This window comes from Geotrypetes seraphini, chromosome 11 (genome assembly GCF_902459505.1).
Source record: "Geotrypetes seraphini chromosome 11, aGeoSer1.1, whole genome shotgun sequence".
In the NCBI taxonomy this organism is placed as follows: Eukaryota; Metazoa; Chordata; class Amphibia; order Gymnophiona; family Dermophiidae; genus Geotrypetes; species Geotrypetes seraphini.
The window spans coordinates 68,330,950-68,354,035 of record NC_047094.1 but is presented as its reverse complement, the minus strand read 5'-3'; the positions used below and the strand labels follow the sequence as shown (position 1 = coordinate 68,354,035).

The window sequence follows — 23,086 nt, the reverse complement described above, 5'->3', positions numbered from 1 at the left end:
AACATCAAAGGCTCTTCAGTCATCCCACAGATCAGGGTCCCATACCTGAGAGGCTCAACCCCGGGAGTCCGGTGTCGAAGGTTCAGCATGCCAGGTTTTGCGTACCGATTTCCCGGATCGTATAGAGGTGGTACCTGGGGAAGTTAGAGGTTGCTGGTGCCGGGAGTGATCAGATAGCAGTGGAGGTTCGGTCGTTTGAACAGCCCAATGGAGGCCTCTGGGTTCCGCCGATAATACTGGCATGGAAGCCGAGGAGGCAGAATGGAACGGTACCGAAAGAGTGGAAGCCGACAATAGCGGCTGCTCCATGGCCAGTACCGGCGGCTCAGACCGAACCGGAACTGGAAGGTTCGGTGCCAACAGTGCAGGAAGAAGCTGCTGTAATTGCTCTTTCAGCTGGACTTGAAGGACAGCCGCAATACGGTCATCCAAGGAAGGCACCGGTATCGCTTTCTTTTTCTGCGGTACCTGCGGTGCCGCTCGACGCCCAGAGGATGAGGAGGCCGAGGAGGATGCACTCACCTCAATAGGGGCGGAGCGTTTACGGGGGCGCCTCGAGGTCGGCAGGACTGGACTCTCTGCCACAGCGACCGGAGGACGCTCCAAGGAGCAAGGCTTCTTAGCTGGCTTACCTGAAGGGTGCGACGCCGGAACGGTGTCACGCGGCATCGATGAAGTGTGTGCCGGTTGAGAAGCCGCCGAAGTCGGTGTCAATGCCGAAGGATCAGCCATCGCGGCACCGAACAGAAGTTTTTGTTGAAGCTGCCTGTTTTTTAAGGTACGCTTCTTAAGAGTAGCACAACGGGTGCAGGTGGAAGCCCTATGATCCGGACCCAAGCACTGAAGGCACCAAAGGTAAATACGGCCTCCGCCAAATCGAAAGCGGAGGCTTCGATGGTGGCAACAGGCCCCGCCGGGGCGAACCTGAAAATAAGAAAAGAAAAAAGGAAATTTTTTTTATTTTTTTTTAATTTTGCAATAAGGAACAAAGAAAAAAGGAAGATAAGCTTCCAAGAAGAAAACAACTTTCTAAGTTCTTAGAGTGCAATCACTCTAAAATTGTCCGTACCGGGGCACCGTCAGTTAAGAATATGCTGCCTGCTTGTCCTGGGATGAAGACCTGAACAGTCCATCCAGTCTGCCCATAAGTTATACCATTAAAAAATACATGATTAGATTAATTTGTCTCTTTCTTGGGGGTGGGGCATGGGCGGGGCAGGGCTAGAGGGCCCAGTGTACTTGTGTGTCTAGGGGCCCTCGAAGAATTAATCCTGCTCTGGTGATCGACAACCTTCTGCAAGCAGTTTGCTAGCAAGAATTGATCATCTAACGTACAGACTCCTGTGCTTATGTAATAGAAGTGGGGTTTTTTGTTTGTTTGTTTTTTACATATTTTCAGCTAAGTATGAGGGCAAATCAAAAAGGCAATTGTTAAATTATATGATAACTGGAATAGAGCTAGTGAAATGCAACACATGTACTATTTGTATATTGCCTGTTGGACAGTACGTCCACTCACAGTGCAGTGCTCGAATTTTAGTCATGTGGCAGCCATGAGGTCAGAAACATGGAAGCTCCATTACAAGATTGCACCATCAAAGAACATGCAATAATGCACTTTCTTTGGGCAGAGAGAGTGAAACCTGTGGAAATTTACCATCGGATATTGACTCGGTATAGACACAGCATCATGAATTGACGAAAGGTTTATGAGTGTGTAAAAAGGTTTAAAGCGGGAAGAACTAAGGTTGTTCTAGTTGCCCATCATCACCACGCACACAAGAACAAATTGACAGGGAGGATGCCTTGATTAGAGGAAATAGACGGATAACGATATCCAAATTTGCAGCTAATTGAGACATCAGCTATGATCTGCATTTGCCGTAATGCATGAAAACTTAGGATACAGGAAAGTCTGCACACAATAGGTTCTCAAACAGGTCACTAATCTACACAAGCAACAGCATGTGGAGGTTGCGACCTAGTTCCTGAGACAGTATGAAGAAGATCCGATTATTCTGGAGAAAACCGTCACCGGCGTTGAGACATGGGTGCATCACTGCGACCCTGAAAGCAAAAGACAAAACATGATGAAGTAAAGGAAGCGGTGCTCACCTGACTTTAGCAGCAACCGAAAAACTTCTCTGCAGGAATGCAGAAGCTAGTTGAATACAACAAATGCATCATCTTGCATGGGGACTATGTGGAAAAGCGATAAGTTCAATTGCTCACAGTTACTTGTAAGAAAGCTATTAAGGGCTCCTTTCACAAAGGTGCGTTAGGGCCTTAACGCGCAGAATAGTGCATGCTAAAATGCCGTGCGTGCTAGCCGCTACCACCTCCTTTTAAGCAGGCAGTAATTTTTCGATTATCTTGTGTGTGTGCACTAAAAATGCTAGTGCACCTTAGTAAAAGGAGCCCTAAATGTATTTTGCCTTTACTTTTTAATTTACCCTCGTATATTTCCATAAATATGCGTCCAAAGATAAGCTGTTTGTGCCTTATGTTACCAAGCTTATCAAGCTAGCAAATTGATATTTGCTTCATTTCACTGGAAAGGAACTTCGTCCAAACTGTCATGAAAAATATATTATGCATAATTTTCAGCCTACTTTAGGTAAAATTTAAGAAAAATGCTGAAAAGCATGCGCTTCAAAAATTAAATATTCAATTCAACACCAAGCATTTAAATAGATGGGTAAAATTCCAGGCTGCTAAATGTTTGAAAGAGAGAAACTGCAAACTTTGCATTACTATTGAACAACAATAAATATTAATTTCAAAAATTGCTTATTTTCTAATGACCCTAGTTCTGCAATCAGAAGGAATCATATTCTAAAATTCTGAAGTCTGCAATGAGACCTCCAACATATCTTTAAAATGTGATCAGAATTAATTCCAATGGGGATTTCTCGATTTGATCAATTTGAGATTGACCCACGAATCTAATCCAAATAAAGCAGTTAGAGATTTCTTTCTATCAGACAAGGCCTAAAATAAAATTCTCAAAAGAAGTTAACGTGTATACTCTGTTAAGATAGCCCACTCAAAATCAGCAACAGCTTTTTTTTTTTTTTAAGCATGAAAAACTTATTTACGCACAGAAGGTCGCTGAAGACAGACATGTAGTATTGCCCTATTGTATTTACAGGATTTCTAGTTTTTATTTTCTCGCTGGACGCCAAACTATTGAGTTCTTACATACAATAAAGCAAAGCCAGGACTGTTTGTTATTCCAGATTTGAAGCCATCACCTAACCTTACCGATGGCGCGGCAGGGGGGAGTCCTTCCTCCTCTCCTAGATCAAGTAAATGTGGTATGCTCCTACCTTGAACTTCCCTTTTACTCCCATTAACCTTCTCATGCAAAACAAAATAAAAATACATACTGGACTGGAACCACTGCATATTCCAAGAGAAAAAGGCTCTTCTTACCAGAGACATCCAGCGATTGTCTCCCTGAACATCAAGGACAGCGGTCGGGGTGCTGGCTGGATTCTTATCCCCATCACTCATTCTCTCTCCACTGCCCCGGCTCCTGTAACAGGGAATCGGATCAGACTTGACAGCGTTCTAAAACAGCTCCAGTCAGACCTCCATGAACAAAACTCTTTTCAAACAGAATGTTAACTATACAAAGCCGCTCAAAACTGGGTTAAGATCCGCTTATGAAAAACTCCAGCCGCCACCACAGCCTGCACTTTCTGCCTCAACAGCATGCCAAGCAGGAAGGGGTGGGGCTTGAATGTCTCTAAATCACCCGCGTCTGTCTCAGGGGTATACCAAGAGAACCGAGCAGCTAAGGGAGGATCCGAACGTAGGCGCAGCGCAAAGCTCTGGTAGCCACGTACTCCCTAGTCTCCCAGCCTGTCTCGCAGCCGACTGAACTAAAGCGAGACTGGGCGTTCCTTCGCCCCATTCCACCCCCACCAGAAAATGGAACATACTATCATAGAACTACCCCCATCTTCACTTGTACGCATTATCAAACTTCAGGAAGTACCATCCCGAAAAAGAAGGGAAGGTGGAGAATAACATCCTAAATCCTTTCCCCAAGGCAACTGCTTGACCCCTTTCCTCACCTTTACAGCCAGAAACAACAAATCTCCGGGTTTAGAAGAAATTCGCGTGCGTTGTGCTAGGAGAAAACCATTCTCCAGAGATAGGGAGGCGTTGAAGACCACTACTATCTGTGTAAAGAGATCCCCACCCTGCAATACCTAGGAGCCGCTACTCGAATTCTTGTGGTAGGGCTAAGGTTGAAACAAAAGAGTAAAGTATGACTTTTCCGCTTCCCCCTCCAGCATACTGAGATATGGACTGAGCCGCCAACGGCCGTTAGTCTGCGGCGCGCGGTCCCTCGGAGTGCGGTTGACTTGAAAATATTTTTTCGGTCCAGAATTGTTACTTAAAAAAAAGAATATAAAATAAAAGTTGATTTATAAAACTCATGTAATTATAAAAGCTCAACTCTTATTTTTCACTATGCTAAGTTAAAACGTCTCTGCCAGCATGCTTCCATCCGGTAGGAGGTTGGGAAGTACCAATTCTCCAACGTGAGGGAGAAAATGTTCTAGCCTCTAGCGGCTGCATCCTAGGCGTGGTTCCCTTCTTTCCCCCTACCTGTTCTATCATTGCTGAGTTCCTAAAGCAGCAGCTGGTCGCTAGGGTGACGTAATGCTCAGCTCCATCCCCTGCGGTACTGTTTCCCTTGCCTCGAGGATGGAGAGTGTGTGTAACTGAATGGAGGCGTACGTCTAACGGGCCTTGGCCAAACCGCATGAGAGTGGGCAGCTATAGTGAAACGAAGCAAAGGGCGCATGACAGTTAAGGTCCGAACTTACCTTTGATCAATAGATATTTCTTCCATCATTTCCTAGTTATGGTTTTCATTCAAACAGGTGTGGAGGATAAGAAACTGATTTTAATGGTCATTGCCAGTTAGGTTGTATGAATTGATGAGGAGATGAAACAGCTGATGCAAGAGCATAAGGGCCATAGGGCATAAGGGCATAATCTTGCCTCCTACCCATCATTAACTTTCAGGCTACTAGTCACCTTCTTTTGAGATTTTAATAATTCATACAACATTCATGAACACCCCAGCACCTTTCTTTCCTGGGGAAAATGCTTAACCGCATATATATATTTGCTGCCCTGGGCAACTTTTAGTTTGCCTAATGGTTAAACTGACCCTCGGGGATCCTGGGAAAATTGGATTTGTGTCCCCAACATGATCTTTAGATTTCAAGACAAGAAATTGACACAAGTCCACCTGATTATTTTTTCCCCTTTTTTTGTAATAATATTGAAGTCAGTGAACACAGGAATATTTTACTGTAAGTAAAATGTGATTTTGGATAGAGCATGCATTTTATTTTGGTCTTTATAGTCAATTCTAGTTATGCTGCTTGTAATCATGCAAAACATCTCCCCAAATAGGGAACTACTATATTAAAAGATGTTGGTATTGAAAGGTCACTTGGACACACAAAGTCAGAGGAGTGAAGAAAGTACAAGAGATTTATTACAGCATACCGGACTCTAGTGCAGTTAACAGCCTGCCTACTAGAGTGTCAGAAACAGGAAATACACGAACTTTTATGCCCTTTTCGCAAACTAATATATGCAAAAACTACAATTTTCATTTGTTACTTCTATAACTTTTCTACAATTATTATTGGTCCTAAGCCAGCACTTATGATAGGTTCAGGGATACAACTTATAGTCCTATAGGAAACTAGCTAATTTCTCTGCTTATCTAAATCTTACAGGTCTAAATGTTACATGTACAGAAGGGCAGGGTACATCACGGCTCAAACTCTTATCTATTTAGCTTACAATGTGGTAAGGTAGGGACATACACTAGATTGTACACTATTTTCAGCTATGTAGGCCAGAGCAATATTTTAAACAACAGTTAACCATTTCATGACCGTACAGTATGGTAGATAAGATGTACTTGGATCCTTGAGCCCCCTCTTCCCACAATTTGGCTATCAAAATGTTATGTTTATTATTTATTTGATCTGGTCTCTTTGTATCTACATCAGGCATGCCTGAATGTTGCCACTGTACTTTTCAAAATAAACAAAACTACTTTGGCTCGGCCCAAAATTAGATCAGCTACCCACCCTCATCCCACTATTCTCTGGCACCACATTGCAGCTTGAGCACTCATGCAAAGTTCTGGGTATCATCATTGATTCCACACTGTCCTTCAACGACCACCTTAATTCCTTAGTAAAAAAATGCTTTTTCAATCTTCACATGTTAAGGAAAGTGAGATCTTGCTTCCATCATCAACACTTTGCCGTGCTCGTACAATCCATCATTCTTTTCAGACTGGATTATTGTAACTCCATCTACTTAAGCCTAACAAAGAAAAGCCTTCATAGACTCCAGCGGATTCAGAACACCGCGGCTAAACTAATCTTCGCAAAAAGCAAATTTGACCACGTCTCCCCGCTTCTGTCTAAGCTTCACTGGCTCTCAGTAATCCTTAGGGTTCACTACAAATGCACCTGCCTAACCTTCAAGTCTCTACACGGCATCCTGCCTCCCCTTTTTCCACTATCTTGGAACTCCTCTAATCCCAACACCACCAGATCCACTCAAAAATTAAAACTATCCTTCCCCTCTTTAAAATGCATATCTCATGCAGGAAAATTAGGGACTTCCCTCTTCTTCAGGATCACCGAACTCTGGAACAGCTTTACTACCCTGCTTCGGAGCCTGACCTCCCTCCAACTCTTCCGAAAACATTTGAAAACTTGGCTTTTCTCTAAAATGCAATGACCCCTCCCTCTTCGATATACTAAGTCCTTCTACTTTTCATTGTAGTTCCTTTCTATATCAATTCTTGTAAACCGTGCCAAGCTCTACTTCTGTGGAGATGATGCGGTATACAAACTTAAGGTTTAGTTTAGTTTAGTTTAGTTCAAAATATAAATATAACATATGTAAATTGCAAAAGCTGACACATTCCAGTTACATTTTTTTCTTCCTTTGTTGTCTGATCATTTTATTCTTCTAATTGTCTATGTCTAGTTTCTAATTTCCTCTTTTTGTCTTGTTACTGTTAAGAGGGTCTCCTGGCCATTTGCCATTTTTTCCTGTCCTCCAGTCATCACTTCCTCTCCTAACCCATCTTAGATATTGATCTTTCAGTTTCAGCGCTTATCCATTTATGCTTTTCTGTCCAGATTTCACTCCTCTTCACCATTCCATCCCCTTTTTTATTGCATCTAAGTATCCACAGCTTTCAATCTCTCCCAGTCCATATCGTTCTCTCCTTCCCCAAATCTACTCTTTCCCTTTTTCTATCCCCTGTGTCCAGCATTCTTCCTTTTCTTTCCTACTTATCTCCTCCGTAATCCAGCATCTTCCCTTCTTCATGTCTCCTGTATCTTTTCCCATCTTTTTCTCCTGCTCAATGTGCAGCATTTCTCCTTTTCTTTTCTTTCTTACTTCCCTGTTCTTCCCTATGTGCATCAGTTTGCGTTTGTCCACATTAAATTTCATCTGCCATTTGGATGCCCAGTCTTCCAATTTCCTAAGGTCTGCCTACAATTTTTCACAATCTGTATGCATTTTAACAACTTTGAACAGTTCAGCTCATGGAAACTCCATTATGATGAGGTTCAGGGGTTCAACTCTACCATTTCCCATGCAGTTTGGTATCCAGGATTTTATTTCAGTGGAGCAGGATTCCCCTTGATGGAAATCTAAAAAGTTGGCAGAGCTTTGCTTTGCTTCTGGAGGAAAGGGAAAAATTTCAGCAACCCAGGATAAATTCCATGGTTACTATGGTAACTAAGACTACATTTCCAGTGGAAGGATTAAAGCCCATTAAAGATCTATAGGAACAGGAAGATAGCCCTGAAACAAGCATTTGATGTAGTCTCCCTTGGCCTATAAGCTTCTGTTGCTTGCCTTCATTGGCACCAGCAAAGTGAACATGTGGGCACAGATACTGATCAGCAAAAGCAGGATCAGATCACCAGGTTGGAAGCAGGTCTGGTGTGTATGGCTGGTGCCTTTTACGATTTGGTGAATTTTGACTTGACTATGGCTCTGGGGAACAGCTCAGTGTCTTTTGGAGTTGCAGAATTGGGCTGCTAATGCAGCGTCCAAATTGCAGTTGGGGAAGCTTCCTTTCAGGGGTAAATTGCTGATTTATAAAGACTTAAAATTAGTTAAGGATTTGTGAGACAAATTGCAGACACATTCATCTCCATTTTTCTAGGAATATGACACTCGCTATCATAGACACCTTGGGCAAGGCAGAGCATGTAGTAGGAGTATTGGGAAGAATAGTTTAACATTCCGTCTCCTATAGGAGGCTCTTTGCTTGTGGACACCCTTTTGAAGTTTGTTTGTTTTTTTGAGGATGAATCCTTCCTAGGTTTTGAGTGCATTTTCTTATTGGTATCTTGCTTAAAGTTGTTGTGTTTGTTGCACTAGTTTGTATTCTTCCTCCCCCCCCAAAGTTTTTGTTTATTGAAAAATAATGCATAACAGTACACCACAGACAACAAAGCAAAATGCTAACAGTAGCTATGAAGTCCCCCCCCACAGTCCCACATGATAAAATGATGTACAGTAACTCTTCAGTACAGTGCTCAAGAAAACATCAGGTGAGACTGTTCCCCTCCCCCCCTCCCCTGGGTCAATAACACAATCAAACAACAGTATGGTAGATATGCATCAAGGAAAGAGAAAGCAAAACACAACACTGTTCAGGAAGACCTCTCTTGCCATCGTACTTAGGGATCCCATACCTTAAGAAAGGGTGTAAGGCGATTATGCAATAAAGCCGTCAATTTGGACATTTGAAAAATAAAATCCAATTTATTTATCAATTGACTCCATCCCAGGGGATGAGCTTGCTTCCAATGGGCAGCCAATAAAAGTCTTCCAGCTGTAAAAATATAACAAGCAAGTTTATGGGCTTTACTAGTCAGCCGGTCTAAAGGAAGATGAAGTAGGGCACTACCCATGGACCTGGGAATCTTAATATGCAGGATCTCAGACAATAGGTCAAAAACCATATCCCAAAAGGGGATTACCCTCGGGCAATATCCACCAAATATGAAGGAAGGAACCCCATTGTTCACAATTTCACCAACATAGGTCAGAGACATGATGATATATTTTATGGAGATATAGGGGAATGAGATACCACAGCATTTTGTATCCATTTTTCACCAAAGAACTAGCTATAGAAGTGCGCAGCAAACAGATAAATAGCCGCTCCCAATTTATAGCTGGCACAGCAGGAAGCAAAAGCCCCTCCCAGAGTGGTATAAATTTAATAGGAGGGGTATTTTGTTGAATAAGAGCCTTATAAAATCTAGAAATGCAACCCCGACCACAGCTTCCCATAAGTGCCCACTCTAAGGGGGGTCTCTGGTAAGTGAAGTTCCCGTAAAGCCCTGCAACCAATAAAGTCCACCACTTGACAATAGCAAAAATGATCGGAAACTTCCAAGTCATAAGCCTCCGTTAAATCATAAAACGACAACAGATTGCCATCTTCCATGAAATCCCCCAGATCTATGAGACCTCACTGAGCCCAAGCCTGAAAGCCATCCAGGCAGGAAACCCTCAGCCACCCACACCGGGGTGCCTCTTAAATAGAGCCAAGAGTGAAAGAGACGGGCCAGATAGTAAATGTGTGTTACAAAAAGGGATTGCTTAATTTTCTAGTCTCCCCCGCCGGTAACCAGGGAAGCACCCGACATAACTCATCAGAACCCGGAACCCATTCTAATTGGACCCAACCCTTGAAGCAATCTTTACACCATGTCAAAAAAGATTTCAACTGGGCCGCAATATAATAACTGCATAAACTTGGCACCGCTATACCCCCCTGGCCTCAAAATTGATGCAAGACACTTCCTGCACCCGCGGAAGTCGACTTTTCCAGATACATTGAAAAACTCTGCGAGCCACTCTATGAAAGAAGGTTGCCGAAAGTGGAATGGGTAAGGCTTGGAAAAGATATAGTAACTTTGGTAAAACCATCATCTTCAAACTCTGAATGCGACCGTACCAAGAAAGCGGAGTATTTTCCCATCTATCCAAATCGGCCCAAAGAGATTTCAACAAAGGTGGAAAATTAAGGTCAAAAAGAGACTGAGGCTGCACAGCAATATTAATGCCCAAACAGTGAATAAATTTAGAAGCCCACTTAAAAGGATACATAGATTTCAACATGGTGCAATCCCTCGGGTTCACCGTTAGATTAAGAATCTCAGGTTTATCCATATTAGTGCAGAAACCAGAGACCGCGCCATATTTATCAAGCTCTGCTATAGTCCCTGGCAAAGAGATCTGCGGCTGTGTGTAAGAATCATATCATCAGCAAACAGGAACAATTTAGTCTGAAGCTCACCACACCAAATATCCTGGATATCCTGCTGGGTGTGAAAATGGTTAGCAAAAGGTTCCATAGCTAGTGCAAAAAGCAAGGGCAAAAGGGCACAGCCCTGCCTGGTCCCTCTTGCCAATTGAAAACTATCAGTATATCCCCCGTTAATGCGAAGAGCTGCCAATGGCTTTGCATACAAGATTTGTAGCCAAGTAAAAAATTGCCCCCCATAAGCCAAAGATGAAATTGCACAGAGTTTCCTCTTCCAAAATAGGGGTGGAGAGATCCTTAGCCTCCTCTAGTGTCAAACTAGGCAGGTGAGCTTGAGCAAGATAAGCATCAATATGAACCTGCAGCACTACCTCCTCTGGAGTATACAAAGTTTGATGGAACTTAAGGAAAGCTCAAGCTATATGATCCAGAGTGTAACACATAGAACCATCCGTGGCGCGTACCATAGTAATCACATTCCTCAATTTCCTCTTTTGGATCCACTAGCACACCCAAGTCTCTCTCAAGTCCGGTGTCTCCCAGCAATCCCCCCCCCCCCCCATTTTATACTCGAACAACGGGTTCTTTTTCCCTATGTGCATGACCTTGCATTTATCTACGTTAAAGCGCATTTGCCATTTGTTTGCCCAGTCCTCCAGCTTATCGAGGTCCCTTTGCAGTTCCTCACACTCCTCCCTGGTCCTAACTCTGGCGTAGAGTTTGGTATCGTCTGCAAATTTTATAACCTCACACTTTGCCTCCGTTTCCAGGTCATTGATAAATATGTTGAAGAGTAGTGGCCCCAGCACCGATCCTTGCAGCACACCGCTCGTGACTCCCCGCCAGTCAGAATATTGGCCCTTTACTCCGACCCTCTGTAGTCTACCTGACAACCAGTGCTTGATCCATCTGTGTACATCCCCGCCCATCCCGTGGTTCCACAGCTTCCTAAGCAGCCTTTTATGTGGCACCTTGTCTAAGGCCTTTTGAAAATTGAGGTAAATGATGTCTATGGGTTCCCCTTTGTCCACCTGACTGCTTATTCCCTCAAAGAAGTACAGAAGGTTTGTCAGGCACGACCTTCCCTTACAGAATCCGTGTTGGCTTGTCCGCAGTAGGCCATTTTTCTCGATGTGCTCGCAAATGCTGTCTTTGATCATTGCTTCCACCATCTTCCCTATAACTGAAGTCAGGCTCACCGGTCTGTAGTTCCCGGGGTCACCTCTCGATCCCTTCTTAAAGATAGGTGTGACATTCGCCAGTTTCCAGTCCTCTGGTACCTCTCCAGTTGTCAAGGATAGGTTGCAAACATGCTGGATTGCGCCCGCTATTTCCTGTCTTAGTTCCTTTAGAACCCTTGGGTGGATCCTGTCCGGTCCCCGTGATTTGCCGCTTTTTAACCTGTCAATCTGTTTGAGTACATCCTCCCGACTTACCTCTATATGCCCCAAATTTTCAGCCTGCTCCCCACTCATGAGCTCCTCTGAGTCCGGTATATTGGACGTGTCCTCGCTCGTGAAGACCGACGAGAAGAACGTGTTCAACCTCTCAGCTACCTCTTTATCCTCCTTAATCACTCCCTTCCTATCCCCATCGTCCAATGGCCCCACCTCCTCTCTCACTGGTTGCTTCCCCTTTACGTAACTGAAGAATGCCTTGAAGTTTTTCGCCTCCCTGGCCAGCCCCTCCTCGTATTTCCCTTTTGCTTTTCTAACCTCTCGGTGGCATTCCTTTTGGCATTTCCTGTGCTCCTGGTGATTTTCCTCCGTTGGGTCCTCCATTTCCGGAAGGACACTTTCTTGTCACTGATTGCCCTCTTTACTTCAGATGTCATCCAAACTGGGTCTTTTGACCGCTTGTTCTTGCGGCCTTTCCTGAAACTGGGGATGTACAGTTTTTGCGCTTCCTGCAGGGTGTCCCTGAGAAGGGTTCAGGCGCTTCCTACAGTCTCCATCCTAAAGCCGTTCCTGAGCTTCCTCTCCACCATTTTCCTCATAGCAACATAGTTCCCTTTCCTGAAGTTGAGCGCAGTTGATGCGGTCCTCCCCACTATGGGTGACCCCCTTTCTAATGTGAATCTGATCACGTTGTGATCACTGTTGCCTAGTGTTCCTCCCACTTCTACCCCTCTTGCAGGCCCCCCTAATCCGTTAAGGATGAGGTCAAGAGTAGCACCCCCTCGCGTCGGTTCCTTGACTAGTTTAGTTCATTGTTTTTTTCACGAGTTACGCAGTGGATTCTTCTCTTGCTGTGTAGATTGTGTTGGAATCCCCTGTCTTCTAGTTATCCGGTGGGATACAAAGGGTCAAGCAAGTCGTACTTCCTCCTAAGGCTGCTTGGTTTTTCTTTTTTTCAGAGTTTTTGGATGGGAGAACTTAAAACGCTCCAGCACTATCCGTATGTTCTTTATGATTTGGAGGTCGGTTCACATTTTTATACTCTTCCTGGTAGTAGGAAGGGCTGTGTGGCCTCTAAGGCCTTAGATGTGTACATCTATCGGAGGCAGCAGGTTTGTCCCACCTGGTTTCAGGTTTGCTTTGCTATATCCCACTTGTCTCTGGATTCATCTGCTGCTGGCACTAAGGAAGGTAAAATTAGGTCCTACCTGTTAATTTTCTTTCCTTTAGACCCAGCAGATGAATCCAGAGCCCCACCCTGGTGTGTTCTTAGAGGGTGGGGGGGGGGGGGGGATTTGGTTTTTCTCTCGCAGGTTGGTTTCCTTGTTGGATCAGGATGTTCTTTTTGCTTATGGGGAAAAAGTTTGTTGATATGAGGCTGAATTGTTCCTGATGTTTTGGCAAGAGTGATACTGGCTTGCCAGGAGGGATTCCATCCAAGATATATACCTGCGAGTCAGTTCTCTATCTCCACCTGCTGGTAGATGTGTGCTATCCCACTTTTCTCTGGATTCATCTGCTGCGTCTAAAGGAAAGAAAATTAAAAGGACATAATTTTACCATATCACTAACAAACAACCATACAATCCCCATACCACCCTCCCGTACATATATTCCCCAAACAATGATCCTCTCCAGCAACTCCCAAAGAACCCCACCCATCCCCCTTCCCCATCCAAACACAGGCCCTCAATAGTGTGGGCAAATGGAGAAAGTACGTGTCCCAAAGCGTGGTTGCCCACTAAGAACCAAAACATGTCATTTCAAGATAGGTGAGTAAGAAGTGCGCCATTGAGGAACATAAACAGCACCTCCAAAGTACTCCGCCGAGCAAGAAAAGCAAATAATCTATATAGGGAGGGCTAAATCTCTCCACTGAGACAAAAAGCTCCTCAGACTGGTCCAGTAGCAATGCCCTGCTCTGATCCAGATATAAAGGCATTTAAACAGTGTGATAAGGCGATGGCTGTAGCCAGAAGGATGCTAGGCTGTATAGAAAGAGGTGTAACCAGCAGAAGGGAGGTGTTGATGCCCCTGTATAGATCATTAGTGAGGCCGCACTTGGAGTATTGTGTTCAATTTTGGAGGCGGTATCTGGTGAAGGATATAAAAAGACTTGAAGCGGTCCAAAGGAAGGCAACGAAAATGGTAAGGGGTTTGAACCAAAATAGTATGAGAAGAAACTGGAAGACCTAAATATGTATACTCTGGAGGAGAGGAGGGACAGGGGAGATATGATACAGACGTTTAAATACTTGAAAGGCACTAATATAGAACCAAATATTTTCCAGAAAAGAAAAAATGGTAAAACTAGAGGGCATAATTTGAGGTTAGAGGGAGGAAGACTTAGGAGTAATATTAGAAAATTCTTCTTCACGGAGAGGGTGATAGATGCCTGGAATGCCCTTCCAAGGGAAGTGATAGAGAGGAAAATGGTGCTGGAATTCAAAAAAGCATGGGATTAAAATAGAGGATCCCTAATTAGAAAACGAAGGATGTAAATTAAAGAAAAAGGCCGGTATTGGACAGACTTGCACGGTCTGTGTTCCAAATATGGTGATTCAGTGTAGGATACTCTGGGGTGGGCATCAATGTCAACTCCACTAATATGGAACATAAGGATGTTACTGGCCAGACTTTACGGTAGATATCGTGCAAACAACAGGATGGTTGGATAGGCTGGAGTGAGCTTGGATGGCAACTTCAGCATTTGGAACCTAGGACAATACAGTGGTGCCTCACACAACGAACTTAATTCGTTCCAGGAGCAAGTTTGTTATGCGAAAAGTTCGTTATGTGAAACGCGTTTTCCCATAACAATACATGTTAAAAAAAATTATTCGTTCTGCAGCATAAAATATGCTAAGATGACATAAAAAAAGATAAATTTGTCAAAATGGTGAAAATGGTGGTCTTGCTGAGGCCAAACTCTTTGACGAGGTCACACTGTTTTACCCCACATTCACTCCTTCTAATTATTTCCCGTTTCATTTCAACAGAAATCACCTTCCTGCTTTTTTTAGAAGCCATGATATATAAAAAATATTGAGTTTATCTTAAAAGGACGACTGTATACAGTGAGAGAGGGCAGAGTCTCAGCGGCAAAAACTGGGACTTAACTTTTCTTTTTTTTTTTTTTTTCTAGCATCGGGGAAGCGGCGAGAGTAGCTCCGCCCCCCCCAACGCATCAGCAGTAGGCGCCGGGCCCCTCCATAAAAGGAGGCGAGCCGACGGTCCGCCACTGCACAGGGAGCCAGGCGAAGGGCTGTGAGAGAGGGCAGTTAAGCGCAGTGACTAACGACTGCCTGCAGTGCCTGCGCGGAAGGATGCAATACATCGGCAGCTCGGGCGACTTCGTTGTGTGAAACGAAGTTCGTTGTATGAATCAAGACATGAAGTTCGTTGTGTGCAGCGTTCGCTGTGCGAGGTGTTCGTTGTGTGAGGCACCACTGTACCAGACTTACAGTCTATGGCCCAGAAATTTCAAAGAAGAGACAAGTTAATCTAATCATGTAGTTTTTAATAGGTCTTTATTTGCTGTCATTTACTATGTTACTTAGTACCTAACTGGTACTTTCTTAAGTATTAGTATTCTATAATCTCAGCACACAAATGGCACTTTCAATTAATTAGGTGCTAAGATTAAAGAATTAGGGGACATGAGTATACTGTATCACATTGTTTTTATATAAGCTTTCTTTGCAGGAAACCAATTTTTTATCTCGCCTATCATACTTTTAGTGTGTGCTCTGGTGAATTCTTCTCCACTGCTATCTTACTATCAGTTGATGTACCTTAGGGCTCTGTCTTGGGACCTCTTTCCATGGTGCTATGATCTCCCCCCATGGTTTTCAGTATCATCTTTATGCTGATGACTTGCAGCTCTACCTCTCTACACTAGAAATTTCAGCAGGAATCCAGGCCCAAGTCTCAACCTGCCTGTTTGACTTTGCTGCCTGGATGTCTCCCTGCCATCTGAAGCAACATGGCCAAGATTAAGCTTTTTATCTTCCCCCTAAACCCACCTCTCCTCTTTCCCCATTCTCTATTTCTCAGGATAACACTCATCATCCCTGTCTTGTCAGCTTGTAACATAGAAACATAAGGAAAAATAACAGCCAAATGGCTCATCCAGTCTGCCCATCCGCAGCATCTACTATCTCCTACTCTCCCTAAGAGATCCCACTTGCCTGTCCCACGTTTTCTTGAATTCAGTTTTTGTCTCCATCACCTCTATTAGGAAACTATTCCACACATCTACCACCCTTTCTGTAAAAAAGAATTTCCTTAGATTACTCCTAAGCTCCTCTTAACTTCATCCTATGCCCTCTCATTTTGGAGCTTCCTTTCAAATGAAAGAGACTCACCTCATGCACTTTTATGCCATGTAGGTACCTTGGGATCATCTTTGACTCTTCTCTTTCTCTGCACAAATTCAATATCTCTGCTGCTATAACCTGTTATTTTCTCTCTATATCATCACCAAAATTCATCTCTTCTTTTATGAGTGCACTTCCAAAACCTGTATCCACACTCGTATGCTTAGATTACTGCAACTTGCTTCTCACAGACCGTCACACTAAACCACAGGTGTGAAATTCAAGGCCCGCGGGCCAAATCCGGCTCGCCTGGTCGTTTTATGCGTCCTGCGGTCCGATACCCCCAGTTTTATCTTGTAGCCAGCTCCCTCCTCCTCACAGCCGTAATGTGCACGGAGCCGCATGCAGTGGCTCCTCACGCGTCCCACACCTCATCCAGAAGCATTCCCTCTGACGTTGCGATGTCAGGGAGAAGACTTCCGGTTTAGGTGCAGGACGCACGAGGAGCCGCTGCATGCGGCTCCATGCACACTAGGCTGTGAGGAGGAGGGAGCCAGCCACAAGATGATACCAGGGGGCATCGGACCGCAGGCTGCATAAAATGTCCAGGTTGGAGCTGGCCAGAAGGTTAGATACCCGCTGGAGGGAGGGACAGTATGGAGGGAGACAACAAAGGTAGGGAGAATGGCTTTATTTTTAAGTTTGTGTTTGAATTGTGTCAAGTTTGAGCATTTTAATCTGCTGTCTATCTTTTGTACTGCTTAGGAAGAAATACATTTGTTTTTTTTTCTCTGGGGGTTGTACTTCATGCAGAATCTTGAATCTTAGTGTTTTTTAAAAATATATTAGTACTTTAGTTTTTGGTCCCGTATTTGCATAGGGCCCGGGGTTATCTGTGTTCTGGTAGGAATGAATGTTGAGAAGCATACAGTGTGTTTTGTGTAGTTTAATTTTGTGGTTAACCATTATCATTATGTGTTAACAGTGGCGTACCTAGCATATGTGACACCTGGGGCATATCATTTTTTGACACCCCCCCATCTGTACGAAAAACATGATTTTTAGTAACAATCCACACGTCACACATGAGTACCTAGGAAAAGGCAGCATCTTACATACTGCAGTGAGCAGTACATCAATACACCCATTGCAAAACTAAACAAGCCAGACTAGTACAGATCAATCCTACACCGTCAATCCTAACAGAAAACCATGTCTTTCGAACACACAGAACACAGAAAACACCTTCATCTAGTATGGAATATGTCATCACAAAGTAACCCCTTCCCCTTTTACAAAACTGTAGTGTGGATTTTAGCCATGGTGGTAACAGCTCTGACGCTTATAGAATTCTGAGCATCAGAGCTGCTACCACCACGGCTGGCGTTAAAAAACACTCCACAGTTTTGTAAAAGGGGGGATAAAATAGAAATACATAGACAAAGGTTAAACTCTGCAAAACATAGCAAAAAGGTGAACTCTGCATACAATGCAACACCACAGAAACAGTGACACGTCTCCTAAAGCAATAAATAAATAGAAAATTTTTGTTCTACCTTTGTCTTCTCTGGTTTCTGCTTTCCTCATCTTCTTGTTACTCTCTTCCTTCCATCCACTGTCTGCCTCTTCCAGAAACTGTCTGTTTCCCCCTGCCATCTCTCCTCTAGACCCCCCCCTCCCTTTTGTCTGGCATCCATCATCTTCCCTCTGTTTCTTCATGGTCTGGCATCTTTCTCCTTTCATCTCTCTTTCCCTCCCCCCTGTGGTTTTTAGCATCTCTCTCTTCTCATTTCCTCCGCTTAGATCTGATATCTCTGTCTCCTTCCCCGTTCTCTGGCATCTCTCTCTCTTCCCTTTCCTGGTCTTCCTTCTTTATTTTCTGCTTCCGTCTAAATTAAATTCTTTCTTACTATGCAGTCCTCAGTTTCCCTCTTTTCACTGTGTCTACCCACAGCATGCCACCCCTTTTCTTCACCCCTCCACTATCTCACTAACTATCTTCTTCCTCCATCCAGCATATGTCCTTTTTCTTTATCCCTCCTTCCATCCAGTATGTGTTCTCTTTCTCCACTTCCATTCAGCATTTGCTCTCCCTTCTCCCCACTTCCATCATTTGCCTCTTCTCCCCACTTCCATCATTTGCCCCTTCTCCCAACTTCCATCATCTGCCCCTTGTCTCTTCCCCCCCCCACTTCCATCATCTGCCCCTTCTCCCTCCCCCCTTCTCCCCACTTCCATCATCTGCCCCTTCTCTCTCTTTCCCCCCACTTCCATCATCTGCCCCTTCTCTCTCTTTCTCCCCACTTCCATTATCTGCCCTCTTCTCTCTCCCCCTTCTCTCTACCCCCACTTCCATCATCTGCCCCTTCTCTCTCTTTCCCCCCACTTGCATCATCTGCCCCCTTCTCTCAATCTCTCCATCCACCACACGCCCATCTCTCTCCCTTCCTCTCACCTTTCCGATTTTGGCAACTCAAGTTCGACAACGGGCTTCCTTCTCCCCTCCCCCCCCCAGCATCAACAGTACTTCAGATCGGCAACTGCGGTACTCAGGCCAAAGCTTCCCTCTGACTCGGACTGCCTGGACGGAAACAGGAAGCTGAGTCAGAGGGAAGCTTTGGGCTGAGCACACGGTTGCCGATCTGAAGTGCTGTTGATGCCGGGGAGAGAAGGAGGCCCGTTGCTGAACTTGAGTGCCGGCGCAGGAGGGGGGAGGCCCGTTGCCGATCTTAAATTGCGTCGCAGGGGGGAAGGAGGGCGCCGATGCAGCCCAGATGCTGCCAATGGCCCCAATCCGATCTTGCCGGCCCTGCATGGACTGGCAGGAATTTTCTGCGGACCGGCACCAGACGACCCAGACCTGGCTAGCTGTGCACCCTCCCTAAGGCATGCACCTGCGGTGAACCGCCCCCCCTTGGTACGCCACTGTGTGTTAATAAGATTATATTGTGTGTGTATATATGAAAAATGAATGGAAAAAATGGTGTTATAATTAGTATTATTATGGGGACGGGGTCTGGGGCGTGACTTAACCTGTGTTTTGGATTTCGGCCCCTTAATGTGATTGAGTTTGACACCCTGTGGCAGTGATGCTTGGGCTGAGCCAGAGTGGCCCACCCGGGGCCCCTGCCACAAGGAATAGATGTTTGTGACCTGTAACTTGCCAGTGGTTCCCACGCCAGCTGGGTGTGCTCTGGCTCAGTTCTCTTAGCTGTGTGCAAAGATAAAAGTTCACCACACAAAGTTTTCAAAAATACTTCTCAGTTTAATTCAGGTGCTTTCATTAAACTCAAGTTCATGTTAGATGGCAAAAAAATCAAAAAATAACTCTTGTGCAGTAAAGTTTTCAACAGTTCATATTAGAACACATTTTCCATGCTCTGGCAACATTACAGTCCTTTCTCCCAAAAATAAAGGAAAACAATCGGGGGGGGGGGGGCCTTTCCTACACAGTTCCATTGCAGCAGCCCCGCCCTGGGCTTACTGGCTTGCACTACTCTCCAGGAAAGCAAAAATAAAGCAGAAACAAAATAAATAAATTTATTCCCACTCTGCAATGCTTCAATACTTTAGTCTTTTCCAGAACAGTCCTGGGATAAGCAGTTCTGACCACAAAGAAAAAAACCCCAAAACAAAAACACCAAACAAAACTTTTCCCTTTTTCCTGTCTTACAGGCATTTCCCTTATCCCCAGTCTTAAAGGCATTTCAGATTTCAAATCCAGTTCCTGGTTTTTAGCCACTTCTCTGGCCCACACAATCCCAAGCAAAAATACCAAACAAAACAAAAAGGCAAAACAGGCTTTCTTTTCTTCCTGTTCCCAGGTGCTAGCACAGCACACTCACACAACCAACTGTAATAACTTTTAAATTAGAAAACTTCCCACCTACTGTGCTGTGGCTACAGCTCCATGTCATCCTCCCCCTCTATTTCCAAGGGTGAGCTACTTTCCCACTGCATGTTGGCATCTGGGCAAGTTTCCTCTACAGCAGGGGTGTCAAAGTCCCTCCTAAAGGGCTGCAATCCAGTTGGGTTTTCAGGATTTCCCCAATGACTATGCATGAGATCTGTTAGCATACAATGAAAGCAGTGCATGCAAATAGATCTCATGCATATTCATTGGGGAAATACTGAAAACCCAACTGGACTGCGGCCCTCGAGGAGGGACTTTGACACCCCTGCTCTACAGGAATCTCTGTCTCTGGGCTGAAGTCTTCCATCTCCCAATCAGCCAGCTGGTGTGGGAGAGCCTTCCAGGACTCCCTGCTGCTTCCTTCCTGCTTCTCCCTTTCTCTGGGCTCCCCCCCCCCCACTTGGCAAGCTATCAGAGATAAAGGACCTTGCATTACCCTGCCCCACCCTCCTTTAAGGCAGAATCTTAAAGGAACCATCCACCTTTTACCATGGGTTCTAAATACTGCCTCTTAACCCTTTCAGGACCAAGGGACATATTTGTCCCATAACTTTAAAATCCTATAAATTTTGATTGGGATAGTCTACAGTTCTAAATTTGATATGTACGGATTCCATATGATACTACCTTTATGTAAACAAACTGGTTCCGACATTCATTCATTAGCGTCGTTGCTAGATTGACGAGAAGATTCACTTGCCACACTGTCCATAAGCCAGAAGTGTGATTTTTTTAAATAAAAATAATGATATTTCACAAAAAAAATCAAATTTTTGGCATCTGCAAGCCCTTTTTACCATAAAAATGTCGTCAAAACCACAAAAATTGGCCTACGATCCTTATGGTCCTGAAAGGGTTAAAGGGAGAGGAATAAACCTAGGGAATTCTGGGAGTTGTAGTTTTCTATAATCTCTGCTTAAAGGCAGTAACAGGGACCTCCGGGGCACTGAATAAAGGATCCCTTTCACTGCCCAAGGTCACTGTCACAACCCCTGCACTAAACCATCTCTCAATCTGTTAAAAATTCTACTGCAAAAGCAAAAACTACAGTGATGGTGTACAGGATGCTAAGTCTTTATTGGCCAAAAATAAAAATAAAATCATAAAACAGTTTGTATCCAAAAGAACAGATAAGGCTGGACCTGACAGGATCCGTGTTTCGAGGAAACATTCCTTCCTCAAAGGATGTATCAATGCAAGAAAACCTGATGGATAACTGGATAAAAACAGTAAGTAGCTGAACAACCGTAAGGGCTCCTACGTGATGCACAACTTATATTTCACCAGTGTCACTACTTTCACATTAGTACTCTCCTGAAGTCCCTTCATTGACTCCCTATCTATTTCCACATACAATTCAAACTCTGCAGCTTTTCCGTATCTCTCCCTACATTAGGTAAATCTCTATTTTCTGTACTCTTCTCCTCTATTGCCAGCTCCAGATTCTGTTCCTTTTATTTTGCTGCTCTGTATGCTTGGAAATGACTTCCGAGTCAATATGTTAACTTTATCTCTGGCCATATTCAAATCTAAACACCGGAAAAAACTGGCCTGTATAGGTAACTAACCTATGAGGGGTGATCAAACAGATTCATAAAAAAGCTCAGAGATACGAAACTCTGAAGGGAAGGTTGTGAGACCTCCCATGGAAAAAGAGTTTACCTTCCAGTCATAATCCTTTTAAAAAAATCTTTGATCACTCCTTCAAAGGTATGTATGAAAGCTCATCTCTAAAAACTTCAAAAAGATTGTGTCCAAACAAGGTACTGCATTTTAAATTGCGAATGTCACTGCACCTGTGTAAACTTCTGAGCAATTTACTTAGCTTGTATGCGCCCCGTTTCGATCCCTGCTTCAGGGGACCCGGATATGATTACTCTTAACAGGTTCCTATATCAAGTTCAAGGTGGAAACGAATTTCTGTTGTGACATGCAGCTGATTCGCTGCTGATGAGACGTGGTGACTCAGGTTTAAAGACTCAGAAGTCACCACGTCTCATCAGCAGCGAATCTTCAGCTGCATGTCACAACAGAAATTCGTTTCCACCTTGAACTTGATATAGGAACCTGTTAAGAGTAATCATATTCGGGTCCCCTGAAGCAGGGATCGAAACGGGGCCGCGTTAGGACCCCCTGAATCCTGCATACAAGCTAAGTAAATTGCTCAGAAGTTTACACAGGTGCAGTGACATTCGCAATTTAAAATGCAGTACCTTGTTTGGACACAATCTTTTTGAAGTTTTTAGAGATGAGCTTTCATACATACCTTTGAAGGAGTGATCAAAGATTTTTTTAAAAGGACTATGACTGGAAGGTAAACTCTTTTTCCAAGGGAGGTCTCACAACCTTCCCTTCAGAGTTTCGTATCTCTGAGCTTTTTTATGAATCTGTTTGATCACCCTTCATAGGTTAGTTACCTATACAGGCCAGTTTTTTCCGGTGTTTATTATAGTTTTTCTGGCTTTGTGTCTATTAACTCGATATCCCTGATTGCACTTTAGCATATTCAAATCTAGGCTAAAACCCATCTTTTTGAAACTTCTTTTAACTTTTAATCCTTAACTCCTATTCATACGGTACCAATGAATGTTTAAATCATTCCCACCATAAGTAATTCCTTAATCCCTTATTTGTCCTGTTTGTGTGTCTTAATTAGACTGTATACTCTATCAAGTAGGGACTGTCTCATATGCATTTAGTCTCAGATTCTATAAATGGTGCCATTATCGATGGCTGCCTTAAAAATGGCTGTCAGTCACCCGATGGCGCTATTTATAGAATTGTGGCTTCAGAAAAAGTAGGTGCTGGAAATGTAGGCTAGGGTTTTCAAGGCCTACATTTCCAGTGCCTGTCTTTCATGTAAACTGTGCCTACAGAAGCACTTACAATGCTTAACATTACTCCAGTGTTAGCTAAGCATACAGTGGTGTTAGGCATCGTAAATCACCTCTGTAGGTGTGGTGCAGGCACTGTTAACTTCTAACTTAAACTGCTGTTTATAGAATATGGGCCTTAGTGCACAGTATTACGTGCATCTAGTAATGCTATAGAAATAAGTAGTCATTACCGAGGAGAAATATTTTTGCCTCTC

At 44.0% G+C, this 23,086-nt stretch overlaps 2 protein-coding genes across 10 annotated transcripts in view; one reads left to right on the top strand and one right to left on the bottom strand.

Annotated features, from left to right (window-relative positions):
* PAFAH1B3 (platelet activating factor acetylhydrolase 1b catalytic subunit 3) overlaps window positions 1–4,888 on the bottom strand; it is a 99,059-nt gene extending 94,171 nt beyond the window's left edge. For 2 of the 6 annotated variants that reach the window (XM_033963479.1, XM_033963483.1), the window contains exons 1-2: window positions 4,845–4,888; window positions 3,436–3,538 (exon numbers count right to left, since the gene is read on the bottom strand). In XM_033963479.1, coding sequence (XP_033819370.1) covers window positions 3,436–3,538; window positions 4,845–4,873 — 132 coding nt within the window. In that variant the 5' untranslated portion in view covers window positions 4,874–4,888. Of the gene's footprint in view, window positions 1–3,435; window positions 3,539–4,082; window positions 4,329–4,623; window positions 4,727–4,844 lie in introns of those variants that run through there. The other 4 variants (XM_033963482.1, XM_033963484.1, XM_033963481.1 and 1 more) reach the window with 4 other exon arrangements.
* LOC117369233 overlaps window positions 4,701–23,086 on the top strand; it is a 111,981-nt gene continuing 93,595 nt past the window's right edge. Inside the window, exons 1-2 of one of the 4 annotated variants that reach the window (XM_033963476.1) lie at window positions 4,839–5,339; window positions 21,126–21,224. The gene's annotated coding sequence lies outside the window, so the exon portion shown is untranslated. The other 3 variants (XM_033963474.1, XM_033963477.1, XM_033963475.1) reach the window with 3 other exon arrangements.